We start from the raw sequence: 19,354 nt of genomic DNA, 5'->3' as shown, positions 1-19,354 counted from the left end.
GTCAAACAGTCTTTTTTTTCCTTTTCTGGTATGAATTTGATGGAAAGGATTTGTTTATTAAATTTTCTGTGATTTTACTTAAACTTTTATGTGTGTAAAGCTTAGTCTTCTTTATTATCTATTTTTCTGTTGTAAATAGTTTACCTGGGAATGCCGTAGAGTTCGGGTAAAAGATCTTGCACTGCGGTGTTTGACTTTCCTTTCACCCATACTCTATACCAAGGTCTAGAGAGTATAGGCTCTATACTAAGTGTATATTTGATATAACGTTTTAACTCCCTCGGTAGAAGTTATACACATATGCGCCCACACACGCACACACATATATTACTTTAAACTGCTGCCTGATCTAAAGTCCAGGTCTACGTACATCATTTTATGGTTTATGTTTTGTTACCTGCCTTTGTGTTCTTGGTTTACTTAATTTGAATGATTTACCTTGACTCTTGCAGATTCACTATTTTGTTCTTAAAATATATATATATATATATATATATATATATATATATATATATATATATATATATATATATATATATATATATATATATATATATATATATATATATATATATATATATATATATATATATATTATATAATATATAAACATACATACATACATACATACATACATACATACATACATACCAGCACACACACATTACATACGTATGTGTATGTTTGTGTGTGTGTTTTCACGATAAAAACATGATAAACACAATAACTTGCATATCAAAGTTACCTCTTCTACATGCAGGGCTAAAACGTCCTTGCTTTCAAATCAAGGATTCTTCCGTTTCAATGACTCTTATCTCCTCACAGGCAATCACCGTGATCAAGACATGCGAACCCGTTTGGAGCGTCAGAGATTGTCGCGTCCCGAGAGACTGGTCCATTTTGGCCTTGCAGAACACCAGAACTGGCAAGGCCCACTACCTTGTCATCTGCAAGTGTCCGGATTCTGCCCAGCTTGGTAAGTATAGTTATAAAGTGCCATGTTGTTGTGTTCGTGAAGAAACCTTAAAATACAGTACTCAAGATGACCTAGTTTGCCATACATTTTTTCTCTCTCTGTGTTTGTGTGTGTGTGTGTGTGTGTGTATGTGTGTGTGAGAGTATTTTATTGCATACAGTTTCCGTGATTAAAAATAATTTTCATCAATAAACAGGGCATGATAGTTAGATTACCGTACACATCCATTGGTACCACACTTTAATGGCAGTAAGTAGTTCAAGGAAGTTCATCATTATAGTGTTTGTTAATCTGACAGTGCATATATTATTGTCATTTCAGGTAATTATTCATTAGTGTCTTCAGAATAGAATTTTAAAAAAAGAATGATCCTGTATCAAGCTGTGTACATAAAATTTCGTTATGTTATCATTTTACAAAATACAGTACTGTTTCTTAATATTTTCATGTTTTTTATGTACTTGCTACTCTTATTTGGGCTGTGCGAATATAGTGAAGTCTCGTGTTTTTTTTTTTCACATAGAAATACTGGTTAGTTTTGCTACGTTTCGTAAGTACATGGTGTGCGCTGAATTATACCCCAGTTTCTTTTATTTGACAGATGGCCCCCTCAACCATGACCAGCCAACGTATGCCCAGGTCCCTGGCATCCGTGTATACGGCATGATGTGCGTCAGGAGTGGCTCCCTTAGCCGTGGACGCAGGGCATTAGATGGTACGCCAAACACCTTTGAAAAATATTTAAATGCACTCCATTAATGAAGTATTTAATCAAGTCGTCGTTGACATGTTGATCTTGTTTGAGATTTTATAGTATTTATGTATTTGTTATTGTTGTGACTACAGATTTTAAGGCATCGGATTTTTTTTGTTTGTTTGATGTATTTCACCAGTTGCTTAGCTTCATTTGAAATAACCAGTAGGTGCAATTGTCCTAGACTTTGAGATAAGGCATTATGAGTAGCGTCGCTTTCATATTTATTTCGCCCATCATCTTGGATAGACTGCTTGCCGTAGCAATCTTTGGTAGCAAGATTCTTTTTAACGGATCTCCTCCCAACAGACAACCCATCCTTCCCTTCGGACCGTGTAACGGAAGCTCTGAAGGACAAAAAAGTGTTGAAGGACCTCTTAGAAGACGAACAACAGTACGCAGGACCCCATCTTCTAGGACAACAGTGACCTGACTTTGACTTACTTACGCCATGATGACCTTGTGTTTGGACTCTGACAGCTCGTTTTTATATTTTTTTATCTACTTACATTTTGTTCTGAACTTTTCCGCTTATATTTTTTTTTACATATAATTCAAGATACACAATTATTTGGAAGACATTTGGTGAAGGAGTTCACTGGAAGTGTTTTTTGAACTTGAGTTACCCTAGTTACCCTTGATAATGGCCTCATTAAGTGCCAGTTTTCACAACTGTCAGTCTTTATCACAGGACTCGTTGCTTCTTTTCCTTTTCTTTCTTTTCTTCAGAATAAAACATCTTTTTATTTTTAAAAACAAGGATTTCACATTTTTAATACCTAACTCTTTAAACTTGACCTGGTATAGAACTGATTTTCTTCATCATACCTCAAATAAGAATATGCAGACTTTGCCACTAGATGGGACGGTTGGCAAATATCAATTTATTCAATGTACACTTAAAATCGATTAATTTTATACTATAACTGATACTAGGATAGTGAGAGATGTTGCTTGGAAAATCATTATCCTGGAAGTGCCGAAAAGCTGCAAAATATGCATAACATTTCTTTTTCCTCCAAAATAACTGTGACAGTGAAATTCCTGCAGTTTATAGCACATGTAGACATTTGATTTTGATTATAGTTTATTCCCTGAATTGCAAATTTACAGCGAAGTACTCTATAACTGATAACTTTCTGAATTAGTGTTTCATCGTTAAAATTTTCTCCTTTGATTACTGGCGATATATGCTTTGATTTGCACTGTATCTGGCACACTTTCATTAAGAAACGGTTTTGCTAACTTTCATGTACTTGATTTTCTAGGCATCCTTCCGGTGTATCCGTAATGTAACTTTACCTAAATAAAGGTATGTAAACCTTACAAAGTCAGGAATATAGTATCCAGACCCATTTAACGCACATTATTAGCGCTTAAAAATAAGAAGACTCCTCATGCATCATTCATTTCATCGTTTTACTCTCCAACAAAATAACAGTGATATTCAAGGTTATTATTAATTTTAGGTTCCTCATCTAGTAGAGTCCTAGGAAAAAATAGTTTTGCTTACTTAACATTTTTCATTATTAATGTAGCTTGTGGGTGTATACCTTTTTGTTCTGTACAGTCACTATTCACCCTTTTCCACATTTTTTCATTTGGCTGAATTTTAATAATAATTTTTGTTTTGTTTTGTGATATGGGATTTTATTGGAGTAGGAGTGGGACGGAACGAAAGAGCACTTTATGTTGGGAATTTTTAAGGTGTTTAATATTTAGGGAGAGATGTGGACGAACAAACAACTTTTTTCTTAAGTACATTTGATTCTTATCTGCCAATACTCTTTCTGTAGTAAAATTCTTTAGCCTTCCATCTGTCTCACCGAGTCGGGTTTTCCAAACCGTGTTCAGTTCTTTGACAAAAAATGGTTGACAGTAACTAACTCATTCATAGGATGGAACCTTACGTTTCTATCTTGGTGCACGTGTTCGGGAGGGATTGGGAGTACCCTTTTTACTGGAGAAATTTTCTGTTCATCTCATTCTAGGGAGAACTGGTTCCATTCTCCAATACTTGTTGATACGTTGCTTGCTTCAATTTTGCTTTAGAAAATCGGCAGTATTTTAATTGAACTGGTAGTAATTTTGCATTATTGTATGCTGGAGTTGGCATTTCACATTGTAGAGTATCTTATTTATTTTTACTGTCATTCATGTAAAACTAGAGTGGTCCTGTACTAAACTATACTGTATAGTCATAGGCGTTCATTACCATGAGAGATGGCACTTTTAAAAATTAACTTACAGCAGTAACATTTGTTTTATTTTTAGCATTATAATTATTCGTCAAGTTTTCAAAGTTTTGATTCATTTTCCGCAGTTAGAAATAAAATTTAATTTGAATGCTCTCAGTTTGAGCAGTTTGAACTGCTAATATTTTACTCAAAATAACACTTTTAAATGTTGAATAACAAAGATTTTTCTTGATTGTCGGATGTCAGTTACTATATTTAATTTTTCATAAGAAGATCACTTATGGATGACAGCCCTAGAATTACTTTTAGTTAGTTATATCGCATATTTTCTCACGCTGTGTGGTGATAATGTGAATATAGTGTACATCTGTTTTGAAGACAATATTTCCGAGTGTTTTGTTTTTGTAAGCAAGTTGTGAATGCCTCAGGTTAGCTACATTCGATTCATACATTAGTTGTCCTGATGTTGGTTGAAATCTTATTGGAATTTTATACAGTATAATTTATACGTAATATATAGTAAGTAAATTAAATGTGTTTAGTATTATGTATGTCCTCTGTGCATATGAGTGTAGGTGTGTATGCATTGGTTCCAAAATTGGATTATGTTAATTTTGACATATTTAACTGCTAGCCAAAATAAGAATTTCGTTCTAAATTACTTTATTTTGATTTTACCACTTGATTTTGCTTTGTAGCCTGATTGATTTGTTTTTAGATTATTTGAGGTTTTACAGACATCTTGTGGTGTTTTTATCTCTATCTTTCTTTTATAGGAATTTTCTTTCCTTCTTGCATTTACTTTTCTTTTTTTAACAATTTTCTTCTGAGTGCCTCTGCTTGTGAGATCTCCTCACTTTTCCAGTGGGAGTTGCAGGACTTCATGGGACTTGGACTAATTCATTTATCAGTTTTCCATAACTATTTTGGGTTCAGGAAGAATTTGTTACTCTTGGATTTTTTTTATATATATATTTTAAACACGTCTTCGGAAAATATATTTTGACACGTCAAAAGTTTTATGTTTTGTTATTCCATTTTATGATAGTCGTTTAAAAACAGGGATTCCAACTACAAGTATTTATACACGTTAGTTGTAAAATATAATCTGTTAATTGTTATAAAGTATATAATTGTTATAAAATATGTTTGCTAGTTGTTATTTGTTTCTGCTTGTGTTAAAATCGTTGGAAAAAACCGGAATGTTATTTATATTAGGTAGGAGGGGGTTAATTAACATTACTTAGATATTTATTCATATTTTCTGAGCGGTTGTTGTGTGTCATGTTAAGTGTTTGCTCTGTGATGTGTCATGGCTGTATAATAATGTGACTTTAGTGTTGTGTAGTATGTACTGTACTATATTTACTTATGTAGCACTTGCTTTTTTCATCATTTCAGACTGCTTTTTCTCTACTCTGTAAATATAAACGTAGTAAAAACAATGTTCAAACATACACTGTAATTGCACAAATTTATTTTTCGAGTTTTGTTTGTATGTTTTTATATTGCCAAATGTACAAAGATGTTTAAAAACAATTAAAACTGTTTACCAGTCTATTCATTATTCCTTTTTTTTTCATTTTAAGATGAAGAAGTAATGTAGATGGAGACCGTGAATGGTAAGGTAGGGTAGTACTCCACTGAACTCATTCCTTTGAATAATGGTGCTGAGGGGTTGAGGTCATTAGTGTACATGTCCCGTTCAAGTTCTTGAGGTAAGTCGTAGTTGGCAGAGATGTAAATAGCAGTGATGCTTGGAAGGATACTTTATTAAACATTAGGAGTATTGTTCAATTTTTTTTATTAGATTCATTTAGCAATATTGTGCTTATTGTATAATCACTTCTGATATGAAGTACAGTACTTTAACCAGACAATGGAGCTGTTCCATTTTAGGGTCTGAGGCAGTTGCTGTATAAATGATGAATTTCATGTATTTTTAATTTTGTGACTGTAGTTTTATACTGATTCTTTGAGTAGATGTGGCATTAACCGTGAATAGTCTTTATTTATTGGTAATATAGGAGAAAAATTATTGCATGATTTATATCTTTGCGTTGAAGATAAACATTATCTTGTAATATCAAAATTATGATGCATAAACGTTATCTTGTAATATCAAAATTATGATGCAAAATTTTAATGTAGACAGTTTTTTAGAAAGGTCATATAAACACGTAAGGAGTATTGGCTACATACAGCTTTGAAAAATCTGAAGTTTAACACCTTACTGGTAAATATTTTGAGAAGGTATAAGAATAGATATTCACACTGATGATATTTAGTTTTATCGTCAGAAAAAAAAAGTGTGAAATGTACTGTTTAGATTTCATGATACTGTCTTGTATATATGGAGATTATTCTTACTATGAGCAAAGTCATAGTCAACTTTGTATACATGTATTTGATTATTAATGAGTGACACTGCTGTAAGCAATGAACTTTCCAGAATGGCTGTACTGTGAAAGTCATAATGTACTCATATATTTTGAAAACAGAGAATGCAATATGCTCATTGTTTTGCTTCAAAAATGAAGATTAGAGGCTTGGAGGAAGTTTCTTTTGAGGGAAGAAAAGGGGAGAGCTGTTCTAAGGAATGACGTGGTGTGGGCTTAGATGTAGTTCCTTGACAGGAAGACAAGGAAATGTTTGTGTAAAGAGAAAGGTAATAAGCCTCTTATGTTTGGTCTTTTATGGCAGAGCAGGAACATTTGTGCATAGGTAAGGAATCTTGGCTACTTGAGGGTTGTCTCATGTGCTGGAGCAGCTCTCTCAGGAAAGTTAATTACTCCATCACTGATGAAGGAGTCTTGGAAGACTTAAGAATATCTACAGCCTATTCCTGTAAGTTTTGCATTATTATGTACAGAATATTTAGTGGAGCTTCAAGTAACACATCCGGATTATATTATGTATATGTAAATATCTTCCTCATATTACAGATTATAATGCTTTCAGTTGATAAATAAGCAAATCAGTATGACAAATCAGCAAATAATGGATGCAGTATAACGGGTTCTAAATGGAGTGTTAAGTGTGGACGCGTTGAAACTTTCTGAAAATACACTAGTTGTCATTTTACTTATGAAAAACCAGACTAAAATTATATCAAAAATAGATTTCCTGGGTATAAGTTTTTTTTTTTAAGACTTTTTTGGGCATTCACACTTTAGGCCCGTAAACCTTAGTTTGCCCCATCTTTACCTTTTCCCCTCAGTTATAGTTAACATTTGGCAGGTCAGAGACAATTCATATGACTAAATTTTATTGCGGAAACTCAATCATTGGTACATTTTAGTATTGTACTGCATACAAAGAAGTATACTATGCAGTATGAACTTTCTGCATAAACTGTACTTAAGTGCATGCAACATTAATCAGTACGAATATCCTCTCTATGCGTAATTTACAAAAAATATAACAAATTTATGGCATCTGACCATCACAACTATATATTATCTCTGGTACAGAAGTTGTCTCTATATCAGTTACTTATAATATTATATTATACTTATAATATTATTCACTGCATCATAAATTGGTTGTACATTTTATAGATGGTATATATATTTGTGGTTTTAACAGACTGAAGCCAAGTTACATACCTCTACATTCATAGATACAGCTCCTTGCAGTAGTGATACAGATATGTCTTTTTGTATATTTGTTAATAGTAAGTCAACAGTGTACAACTGCGCATCATCTGTAAGTGCCTGTAGTCAAAATATATTCAGTTTGCACTGTTAAACAAAAGCAAACAGGAATATTTCATTCAGCAGTTTCAGCACTTGTTAACTAGTAACTGAAGCCAAGTTACTTAGATGTTATTATTCTCAATTTTCTAGTTAACATGAGCGCTGAACTACCATTATTAATTAGTAAAAAGTAACAGAACAATAGTTTTGAATAGAAAAGGTCAACTATTAAGAAAATGTATTTTTTTTCTTACCAGTAAATACATTAAGAGAAGTGTATACAGTAGTGTGGTAGGAGAAAAATACATGTATTTTAAATGAGTAGGAATTGCAGGTGGCAATTTCTTCTCATTTTTTTTGTGTGTATTATAAATTTACGAGCTGTGTCAGCATTGTTTCTTTTTTGCATTTTTAATATCTTCGTTTTATACAGAATGACATCCTTTCCCTCGAGTCTTTTAAAGAGTCGGGTAGAACATTTCTTTGTTATTCTCTTATATATGTGTTTAGTAGGAGACTATACATGAAGTGATGTTTTTTCTAGATGTTCATCACTATTTAACTTAATTGTCAGGATCCGTATATGGTATTTGATCTCCTCCTTCCTGCGATTTTGGCCCATTTTATAAATCAGCCAGGCTGCCGGGCAGTGTATCTGGGGTACCCGATCGAGGAAGGGGACTGGGGTCCCTGCTTAGCCTTGGGGAAGGAGGAGGAAGAGGTTTGGGTGGTGCTGAAGGCGGCTGATTGCCAGTAGCTTTTTTCTTCTTCTTTTTCTTTTCCTTAGGCTTTTTGACACTCGTGTCCTTCTTCGCCTTCACTTCGTTGTTCTTTTTTCTGAGACCTATTTCTTTTGCCATCCACTTCCACTTATCAACCAGTTGTTCTTGCATCAAGTTGATGCACATAGACAGTAGAGCCATGCCTGAAAATTTCAAGAAAGTTAGGTTATTAACTAAGGAACGGTTGGTTAAAACCACCATATTACCTCATGAATCCTATATATGGCCAAAGCTAGAAACAATTGTAATGGCTGACACGATTTGGATTACACAACTTTCATTGCTTTCGGGCTTAGATCGAGTCATAAAAAAAAAAAACTTAAAAATTTCATTCTGACTACATTTTCTTCCATACACTAATCACGGATTCAGGAGGAAAATGGAAACCCGCATGATGCAAACTGTTCTGTTTCTGAGTCTCCGGTACAAACGCCAGCAGTATAACCCTGTTAGCCAGGATGGCAAAGGAGTTTGAGAGAACAGATGGACAACACTGCCCCGTCCTGGAGTTTGTCACATACAGTTGAACTACTTTTTGTATTTGTATATATTAGTCAGATTTTATATTTCATTCATTTGTTTCTTAATGGGATTTACTTATGTCACTACTCAAATTAAACTTGCTTTTTTCCTTCAAAAGTGACTGCAATAGTAAGGGTGCCTTTGAATATCACATCCACATAGTGTAAGGATGCCCTTCACAAGCATCTTTGCAAACCAGTTCGTGACTTGTTGGCTGTGGAGAGCTATGAGTGTCACGATCCTCCCGTTAATAACTGAACCTCCAATAGCTTTTATGAGAATGAGTAGTTGTCTTTCTAAGCGGCAATATATATCCCTTATCTGAACGAAATTTTCTGTGCTTCATACAAGCACAATGTTATACTTGTCTTTTATTTAAATAAAGATGATAAAATGAGCCCAATATTATTATGTACTGTAGGGAAATGCTGTCATTTGGAAATGACTAATGCACCATAAATCTTGGTAAATTTCCCAAAAGGAGATCTGGAATAAAAAAAGTAGCTGTATGAAAGTGGTTAACTTTACGTTAAATCCCATCATAACAGTCTTAAGTGGACAACACTCACCTAGAAGAATGTAGACAATGCAGACAAGCATCTTAAATGCAGCGTCAATGCTAGCCTTGTCCAGTAGAGCAGCTCCAGGTACCATGTCACCAAATCCGATGGTAGAGATTGTGACAAAGGTGAAATAACTGGAGGAGGTGAGGTCCCAGTTTTCCCAAAATGAGAAAAGGACGGCCCCCAACATAATGTAAATAAACAGCAGGACCAAGTTCAGGGTGATTGGCACATTGATCTGTAGACAGAATGAGTTGATATTGAGATAAGATTCATTAATTATTTGGTTTCTGTTTTTTGTCTTCATTATTAACTGATAACAGGAGTGCCTGTATTTGTTAATTAGAGGTATCATTTCGAGGAAAAGAAAGTGTCACTTGACTGCAGTACTACACTTGGACTTAATTTCTCATACTGATTGTTTTCTGTGAACTGACTGGAATTCGTTAATCTGGCAAACGTTTTATCATCCCTGAATATTTCATACCTTTTCAGTGGGCATGTACTCCTCCTTTCCAACTACGTCATCAATCAATAGCTTGCGTTGTTTCTTGCTGGCATTGGGAGGCAGCTCCTCCAGGTTTCGTCGGCTTCGACATGTTCGGCAGAAACATCGACTGCCCAGAACCATGAAATTGTTCGTAAGAGGTTACTAGATGTTATTGCAAACAAAATTTGTACAAGGTTTTAAATCGTACGTATGTTCCTTTAGATATACAGACTGTTACCTATGATGAGGGTTTATTTCGTACTTTTTTGTAGGGTCGTTAAGGAGGCCACTCTAGATTATACACGAGTTAGTTACCAATAAACCTGCAACATCAGTCTTCAAGTGTAAAGAAGCTATTGGCAGTCCCTTGCATCGTAACTTGCACCAAAATTTTGATTTCCTAATGTTATAATAAAATAATGTAGAAACTTTTCCGTTATGCCTTTCAGTGACTGTTGAAAGATATAACTAGAAGGGATCTTTCTAACGGTAAGCATTCTAATGGATAGATTTAAAAATGAGAAAGAGGCAAAAATAGTGGGTTGCGGTCTTACCTGTACAGATAGATGAAAGAGTCAGCCATGGCACTACCCAAATTTCCCAGAAAGACGAGCAGGAGCGGACAGCCAGTCATTGCATATACCACACAGAAAACCTTGCCCCATTTTGTTTTAGGAGCAATGTGACCGTAACCTGTTGAAATGAATTTTTCTTCTTAAACTTCTAAAGCAAAGGAAGGGTTCATTTACGTGTTCAGTGACATTGAAAATTATAGCGCTTGCTAAAAAATTCACAGTTATGTTAACAAGCTGTATTATTGGCAAAAGTGAAAAACACTGACTACCTCTTCAGTGTTCACGACAAATACCTAGAAGGAACGCCGTTTTTACTTTTACAAATAATACAACTATTTTATATAAATGTGGAATTTTAATATAGTACAACAATAATACAGTGTTTCTTTGGTGACTCTGGACAACGACTTGGGTGGATATTTGCATCCAGATTTCAAAAACAAGCAAGATTTTCCGTTCAGTTTGATCTGGTATGTAAGATTCGCAAGCTGAATCTTGTACATTGAACTTTAGTCTCACCAGGAAGGAAAGGCTTTTTTATTTATTCCTCTTCAGATTGGAAGTTTGCGGTGGTAGGCGTATCCGAAAAATGTGTGAAAATCAAAAAGTTAGGAGGTTATTTTCTCAATTGAAAGTACATGTACCTGGATAATGTGGCCTCCAGTTTCTCTTTTGATCTGCCTACGTCTGTAAATATCTGGGGTTTTCTTAGTATGACTTTGAATATTACTGTTCATATCAGGAGAGTTTATTGGTAAATTTAGTTGTATTTACTATTAGCAGTTTGTTACTATACGCTTACAGAATAACACCCATCGTATTGCCTAGTCTGTTCTTTGCTGAAACTCGCTTATACATCCATACTGTATATGAATGCAGTCATGGTATGCCGGATTTAAGTTGACAGAGAAGGCATACAGTACACAGTGTTGATGTTTAATGTAATGTACTGTATTGATAAATGTGCATATATTCGTTTCAGATTTCGTAACGTGAGTCATGCTACTAGTTTTATCCTTCGATTTATTTGATTATTTACATAATTATTAATGTATTTGTTTAGATATTTATTTATACCTTATTTCTTTTTTTGCTAAAGTCTTTCCATTTTCGTAAATGGCAGTCCAGTTCTTTGAAACGTATCGTTTATTATAATAATAATAATTAATAATAATAATAATAATAATAATAATAATAATAATAATAATAATAATAATAATGGAGTTAACGATAAATTTCGGCTCACCAATTGTTGACATGATGGTCATGGTAAACAGAAGGGAGTTGGGGATGGTCCACGCGTAATTCCACCCTTTCACTTCCCCATCGTAACGAGTAGTCTTGACAGCCCTGATGATATAATCCTCCATTCTCTTCAAGTCTTTGTACACCTGTGAAGTGAAAATAGGTGATTTATCTGGAAAGCCTCGGGATTACCCTGGTGTATGTTGCGTCAACATATCATTTAGGTGGTGGTCATTTCACTGTTCCTGTACGTTAAGTAGTTCTTTGTTTCTCCCGATCACGGGTCCTGACGTCATGTTTGGGATTTATGAATGAGTTCGGGAAATGCAGTGTAATACAGAGTAACTACAGTACTGGAATTTGTAATGCTAGACGTCAGTATAGCTAAGTAAGAGGACTGGATTAAAGTTTTTTACCATTTTAGCTTTGTTTTAAGTTTTTGGAACAAAATTGTTTTAGATGTGTTTCAAGTGCCGTTAGACCAATGCCGATTAATTGGAATAGTGAGTTCTGGACCAAGGGGTACCGTGCTAAACAGGGATTATGTGAATGGTAAATACAAGGTCAAAATACTGTTGACCTTGGTTAGGTACACTTTAGCATGAATCGGTATATTCGAAAATTTATCGGTCAGTATTTAATATACTTCAGGGTTATTTTCTACCAGAAAACTTACAAGAACTCGCATAAAAAAAAAAACCATGCCGTCGACCACGTCATTGAAATGCAAAAACTAATTCTTCGTGTGCGTGGTGATCCACGACAAATCGAAGTGCTCGTGATAATGTTCACGGTCGCATACCACCGTTGTTAAGGAGAGAACATTGCTGGCTGCGTCCGAAACACGACCATTTTCTTTTAATGATAAAGACTGCGTATGGATGAATGTTGATAGAAATGTTAAACATAATAAGTACATGATTGGAGAGATATGATAGTGAATCAATCGATCTGACAGAGATTTAACTCCTAAAGCTCAAAAGCGCGGCACTTTGACGTCACATTTGAACAAATTGCTCAAGGTAAGTGACCAGGTATACTCTTTCGGGCTGGAAGTAGATAAAAGAAAATACCATTGTTATTATAAAAATATCACTTATATCTCTAGTGGTATTTAGGACTCTTAGTTAGCTAATTATAAATAAAATAGATGTGTTCCTAAAACATTGGTTCTAGTGGTATTTAGGACTCTTAGTTAGCTAATTATAAATAAAATAGATGTGTTCCTAAAACATTGGTCTGTTTTTTTTTTTTGCTTCATTTTTAAAAATTTATCTTGAACTGGAATGGAAACTGAACGGCAGTCCTTTAAAATGAATGTATTTGAAAATGTTATTTTTGGCCATTATACATTATACATTTTAATTTGCAATTCGTACGTATAGAGCCCCAGTGAACCCACGAAGGACATTCCTCTTATTGGCGATGTTCAGTGGCTGTGATTGAAAAGGAAAACAGAAGGGCGATTTTTTGCTAAAACATCACCTTATCGATTTATTCAAAGTTAAGCAAACACAGAGCAGTGGAACTCACGGTTTCGTTGAAGTCGTAGTAGGTCCAGTTTTTGTCTTGGTAATACCAAAAGAGGTTTGCCATGTAGTTGATGGTATTGTTGATCGCCTCTGCCTCCGTTCTCTTTATCTCGTAGAGACGCTCTTCGTAGGGCAGCTCGATCTCCACGAAGGCATATGCACCTACAGGGGCGAAGCCATTTTTAATCAAACCAGTCACAGCAAGGAAAGGGGAAGAGGGGGGGAGGGGTGAAAAGAGACGGGGTGGAAGGGTATAGCAAGATTCTGGATAAGAGAATTCGCATAAATGGAAAACAGATAACAGGGGATAAATATTGTAAAGTATAGGTTAAAAATAGAGAATAGAAGTAAAATATAAGGTAAAGTAAATAATTTAGAGTAATTCGTAAGTAAATAGCAGATGAAAAATAATAAAATAAATTAAGTATAGGGAGATGACATTTTAAGTTAGCTTTACAGACTTTCTTTCAAACTTGGTGGTGCAATTCCTGTTCTCCAGGTGCGGTCAGTGTTTTCGTTGAAATAAGACAAGTTTTCAGTCTCCATCTCCATAGAAGCATATTCTTGTTTCGTTTCCCATCTTGGGACCCATTAAGTCACCAGAATCGCCATAATTGGCATTTCGATGAAATAGCTGGGTTTGTTAGGGGAACACTTTTGTATCTGCTGTCGTCTACAGCTTATAAGAACTAGAGGCATTCCTGCGTCGCGTTCTCTACTCGTTGTTCGGTATTAACACAGCAGTAGTTAAACCTCAAACAAATAAAAACGGTATAAATCGTAAAATATTTGATTTTAAAGAACGTGGTTGCAGAAGATGATGGTAAGTAATATTGAATCTGGTCATTACTTGGATGTGTAACCACCAAGAAAAGCCGTACATGATCGACATGTATTCATGGGACAGGGTGAGTGGCTAGCAACCTCATCCCATCACTACTTACTGAAAACATGAAAGGTAACACCCTTTAGTGTATTTTCCTTTAATAAAAAAGTCATATGCTTGTATATTACATATATGTATATAATATATATTATATATATATATATATATATATATATATATATATATATATATATATATATATATATATATAATTTGTAATAGCCACAATGCCCTCTTAATTTCTCGAATTCTTTCTGCGCTATTACAATTACATATGTATCTGGTAAAAGTGACCAGTAGATTCTACATATATATATATATATATATATATATATATATATATATATATATATATATATATATATATATATATATATATATATATATATATATATATATATATATATATATATATATTGTCTGTGTTGAGAGAAATAAAAAAGTAATAAAAAATAAACATATTATATAGGTTTAATAGTATGAAATGTAACTCATAAACGGCCGCAGAAAACGTGTTAGTTGTAAAGTGATCACCGCACGGGAAAGCATTTGCTGCGGGCAGTAGCGCAATGGCCGACGATGAGCATTGATTCACTAATGGCAACAGGTTTGTTAGATTTCTCACCAAGACAACAAGTCACCTGTAGCTCAGGGATATACTCTCACGGTATGTCAACACTGTTTGCTGATAGATGGTAAGGGGTGAGGGAACTTTGTAGTAAAAACTGACACTTCGTTTAATTTTTTTACTTTTACAGATAATTACGCCTTCAATTACTTATTCCAATAACTCTGACAGTGGCACTGTATGAAAGTGATGTTAAGCAGCCAGGGTTATGTTGTCAGTAGTTTCCTTTGGTCGGCAAAGTTCATGTTGCAGTGAATGTATATATATTCTCAAAAAAAAAAAAGTTTGCATTCCGCGTAATGGTGGCTGATTTTGTCCAGTGAAACGTATTTTCAGTCAACATACGTAACCAGTCAGTACGGTAATGACTGAAATTTCAGTCAGATAGCGAAATGATTTTGATCCCCCAGGGGGCTAGTACCAGTGAAACGTACTTTTGAAACAGTGTAGGTGACTCACTGTTTCGTATAGCTCCTGGGGATATAGTGCATTTCGCTAAACTGAAAATTTCGCATGTTGATGTTTGAAATTTCACAGTATGTTTAGTAGATATGTGTATATTGTGCAAAAACTTTTGCCATTAATGTTTTTTGATAATTATAATACTGTCGTAAATATGATTTTATTAAGTATGTTGTCAGCTTGGTTTTGTGTCCAAGTTTTTCTTCATCATTATTCAAGTGTTTAGTCATGGTTCGTTTACTTTTATTGTAAATCTGTTATAATATCTCTTTGGGAATATTTTTGGTTTTTATTGAAGCTGTGTTCACCTCTGCCTTTCATTCTCATACTGTTTGACTGAGGGCATTAACTTAAGAACCAAACCTGACCTTTGTTGGTGTGATCCAAGTTTATTTATACAACTTAAAACAAATTTAGCATTCAAAATCCCGTTATTTTATCAAGATAACTCAAAAGCTACTTATTCAAGAAACTGATAAACAGTAAGAGATGTGCATGTCATGTCAGGGTTTTCGTGCGATAGCTTGAGTATCGATTACCCAAGCGCTCCAAATTAAGCTGGGGAGACATTCAGGGCTCTGAGCTTCTTGATCTGGAAGGCAACATTGGCCCCCGTTGTAACCTAACCAATAGTCGGAGACATGGACAGAAAAAATGCAATAAGTATTTAGAAACTTTAGGTTTTATTGGAACCATGTTAGTTCTGTGCCTTAAGTTTTGGACAGAATAACTCCAGTGCCATGCGAAAAGAGAGGACTTAAATAAATCAGTTTCATTACATTACCTGAAGAATATGCGTGACTAAGGACTTACTGTCCCCGAAACGTAAAGCGTAGTTTCTTCATTGTTATTAATCTTCATCAAAACACGGGCAACGAAAATTAGTATATTATTCATATGAATCCTTGCAGCACGTATACATAGAACATGTATAAAAAATGCGCATGTAAACACGCCCAATGTGTAAATGTTGCCAGGAGCACCTATAACTATTGCGTCACATGGCACATCTGATGTTACAAAGATTACAGTTGGACAGAGCCTACAAAAGGAGAACTAAGAATAATAAAAGGAAATCACACACAAACAATTTGTACGGGGCATAAAGAAAAAATCGTATACAGTACCTTTCAGACGTGTGGTTTAACCAGTAAAAAATTAGAATTGATATTTTGAGAAATCTTGTTTTCAGAATTTAAAATGATATAAGTAAACCATTAAATTAAGAAATACTTTACAGATAAAAAAAAATCTGGGTTTGATGTTGGTGATCAGAATCACCAGCCAATTTTGCAGCTGTAGAGACAAGGACTGAAAAAAATAACACTTGTATGCATGTGACCTCCTTTTGTTATATTTAGTTCTTTTGTAGTTTCTGTATAAGTATTGCTTTTCAAAATATTGTGCCATGTGATGAAATAGTTCTGCGTGCTCCTGGCAGCCTTTAATCATGGTGCGTGTGTATTGCCGTATTTTATACATGCTGCATGTGTACATTCTGCAAGGCTTCGTATGGATATTGTACTCATTTTTGTCAGCTGAATTTTAGTGAAGATTACTAGTCTTTTTATCATGTAACAATTTCCCACTGGCTTTTTTCAGAGTAACCTAACTTTTCAAAATGTCTCTGGTTGTAATTCCTTGTAGGCAAGCTCCGACATGACTATTACGTTACTTTTGAATTGTCATTACTTCATTACTAGAAAAGTCTGAGACGAAAGTGAAGATAAATAAATATAGACTAGATTCCACTTGGGATAATCAACATTAGATCCCTCCTTTCCATAACCTCAATTCCCCTTCGTAGGAATTCTTAGGCACAAAATTCTTGCGATGCCTGGCTGTTTTTGGGTAGTCTTGTTCATCTCTGTTGCTAAAGCTCTCATTTACCTAATCCGTTCCTCTTTACAAAGAAAGATTCCTTTCATAATTAGAGTGATTCTTTTGTTTCCCTTTAGAACGAATGTTATTGGTATTTGTGGTACTCAGCGGAAATTGAGGCCAAGAAGGGAGGAACCAGAGAAAGATGGATGTGTATTCAGACATGCAATTGAAAACATTTAACTTCATCTTTTAACTGGCGGTTTGGCTAAACAAAAATTGAGTATTTTTTACTTCTGTTTGTGGTTTTCCAGCCTTGGTCAGTTCCCTTCTTGAGGGTACGTTCAAGCTCATTTGTTTAATGAATTTTATTTATTTGTTTAAGGTTTGGTATGTGTTAATAAGTTTGTTGATATTTGATACTCTGTATGCCCAGTTCTACTTTTTTCGCAAATTGGCATCGTATTCTGTGGAAGGTTGGTTGCTAAGTTCAAGACCTTTTGAGTCAGTCCATAAGAATTCATATCCTTTTTAATACTATTAATAATAATCATGTTTAACATGGTAACTTGATTCGATTAGTAAAGAAAATATGACCTAAAACTATATTTTAACTTGTAGGCCGATGGAACTGGCAACCCAATACCCTTATCTTGCCCAGATCTATTGGAGGCAAGAAAAAGCGGGAGTGGCAAAACGCTTCGGTCTTTTCCCATATAGGAGCGATCGACCCATTGCTTACTGTATTGGTTGCAAGTTACCCGGCGTTACAGCTACCAGGGAAACTGAGGCAAAATATAGTTCGATTTACAAACTTGACATCATGAAGTAACTGAGAAATTATATGTACTCGAACCAAATACAAAAATGTCATAGAATAATGCAACTGCGAAAAGAATTTAACGTGCACCCAACGCTCGTTAGAAAAAAAAAAGCACTGTCAAAGATGCAGCATGGCACGGAATATTCGATATGCTTGTTGCACTTCATTATACTATTTTATAACTTACCGAGAACTGCATAAAATGCAACAACGATGAATAACCCAAAGTGGCTGAACATCAACTGTAGGAAGATCGCGCCCAACGACTTCCTCTGTTTGTACAAGTTTTCTCCTTCTTCCTTTTGTATCTCCATGGTGGTTAGTTGATGATAATACCTCTCGAATTACCAAAACGAAGTCTTCTGGCTGTGCTTCAGATTTTCAGGAAGTTTCCAGGTAAGACGCAAAATTGATGGAGTCTTTTGCGACGTTTTCTAGAGGGACTCATGGCCGCTCCTGCTAGCCTTGGAAGCCGTGCATGGCACTTCGTACTATGACGGCCAACTAAGCCGGCGGAAAGACGCCTAACTTGGTCTGTCTCTGCTGCCCCCACTGGCCCTGGAAGAGGGGTGAGGAAGGGGAGTTAAAAATGTGTGAATGACGCACTTGGCTCCCCACCCTTATAATCATTAGCCCTCCCCCTCCAACACCCAGTAGTTTGTTGTTAGTAACGAAGTGACCAAACGTCAAATCGCCATTCTCATCAAGGAAACGCAGCTCTCGTGAAGGACAAATACATCGTTTTGCACTCGAGGTAACGAAGTTGCATAATACATTAAAATAACTCTGCCGACAAAAATTTGCACTGATGAAATAATTTCATCCTATATATATATATATATATATATATATATATATATATATATATATATATATATATATATATATACAGTATATATATATATATATATATATATATATATATATATATATATATATATATATATATATATATATATATATATATATATATATATATATATCCATGAAGGAACTTTTGATAACTCCAAATATTCCGTTTTTCATGTTCCGGCTTTTTTTTTTTTCTTAAAAATCCCTACTTTAAAATTTTGTTACAGTGTTACCTTGTTCGTAAAGTGAAAGTGCTTATTTTTTGTGCGTGTATTTGGGATTCCTATGTATACGGTTTCATGTTAGTACTATTTATAAATTCCACCAGATCTCCAGAGAATTATAGTTGGTCATCCTAATTTTCATGTGTAAAGTAAGTGTAAAGTAACCTTTAGCATTTTCGTCAAAGATATCAACACTGTTATTCAGAAGGAAACAAAGAGTAAATTTTCGTTTTGAATTTCAATTGTTCATTTCTTGAATTCGTATCAATAAAAGGAGCGGTATGCAGAATACAGTGTGTTATCGCAAGTGATATAGTTTTCAT

At 34.6% G+C, this 19,354-nt stretch overlaps 2 protein-coding genes across 3 annotated transcripts in view; one reads left to right on the top strand and one right to left on the bottom strand.

Moving 5' to 3' along the window:
* LOC136847416 (uncharacterized) overlaps window positions 1-5,660 on the top strand; it is a 117,905-nt gene extending 112,245 nt beyond the window's left edge. Inside the window, exons 4-6 of one of the 2 annotated variants that reach the window (XM_067119087.1) lie at window positions 826-976; window positions 1,578-1,691; window positions 5,518-5,660. In XM_067119087.1, coding sequence (XP_066975188.1) covers window positions 826-976; window positions 1,578-1,691; window positions 5,518-5,534 — 282 coding nt within the window. In that variant the 3' untranslated portion in view covers window positions 5,535-5,660. Of the gene's footprint in view, window positions 1-825; window positions 977-1,577; window positions 1,692-2,039; window positions 5,478-5,517 lie in introns of those variants that run through there. The other variant, XM_067119086.1, reaches the window with a different exon arrangement.
* A 1,519-nt stretch (window positions 5,661-7,179) lies between these two features.
* On the bottom strand, window positions 7,180-18,450 carry LOC136847415 (TWiK family of potassium channels protein 7-like). The gene is made up of 7 exons (XM_067119085.1): window positions 18,143-18,450; window positions 13,337-13,497; window positions 11,805-11,949; window positions 10,538-10,676; window positions 9,981-10,110; window positions 9,500-9,731; window positions 7,180-8,551 (listed from the first exon to the last, which is right to left on the bottom strand). Exons 1-7 carry the CDS (start codon window positions 18,267-18,269, stop codon window positions 8,250-8,252), a joined length of 1,236 nt encoding a protein of 411 aa, XP_066975186.1. The 5' UTR covers window positions 18,270-18,450; the 3' UTR covers window positions 7,180-8,249.
* Window positions 18,451-19,354: the final 904 nt, after the last annotated feature.

This window comes from Macrobrachium rosenbergii, chromosome 16 (assembly GCF_040412425.1).
Source record: "Macrobrachium rosenbergii isolate ZJJX-2024 chromosome 16, ASM4041242v1, whole genome shotgun sequence".
Classification (NCBI taxonomy): Eukaryota; Metazoa; Arthropoda; class Malacostraca; order Decapoda; family Palaemonidae; genus Macrobrachium; species Macrobrachium rosenbergii.
The sequence above is the reverse complement of the archived record's forward strand: the minus strand, read 5'-3'. Positions and strand labels throughout refer to the sequence as shown.

Bases quoted from the DNA above. Each gene is read 5' to 3' on its own strand.
- LOC136847415 (XM_067119085.1), bottom strand. From the start codon at position 18,269: ATGGAGATACAAAAGGAAGAAGGAGAAAACTTGTACAAACAGAGGAAG. The intron at 11,950-13,336 runs GTGAGTTCCACT...TTCACTTCACAG, and splicing joins ACTACGACTTCAACGAAACC to GTGTACAAAGACTTGAAGAG. The intron at 9,732-9,980 runs GTATGAAATATT...TTCTGTCTACAG, and splicing joins AGTACATGCCCACTGAAAAG to ATCAATGTGCCAATCACCCT.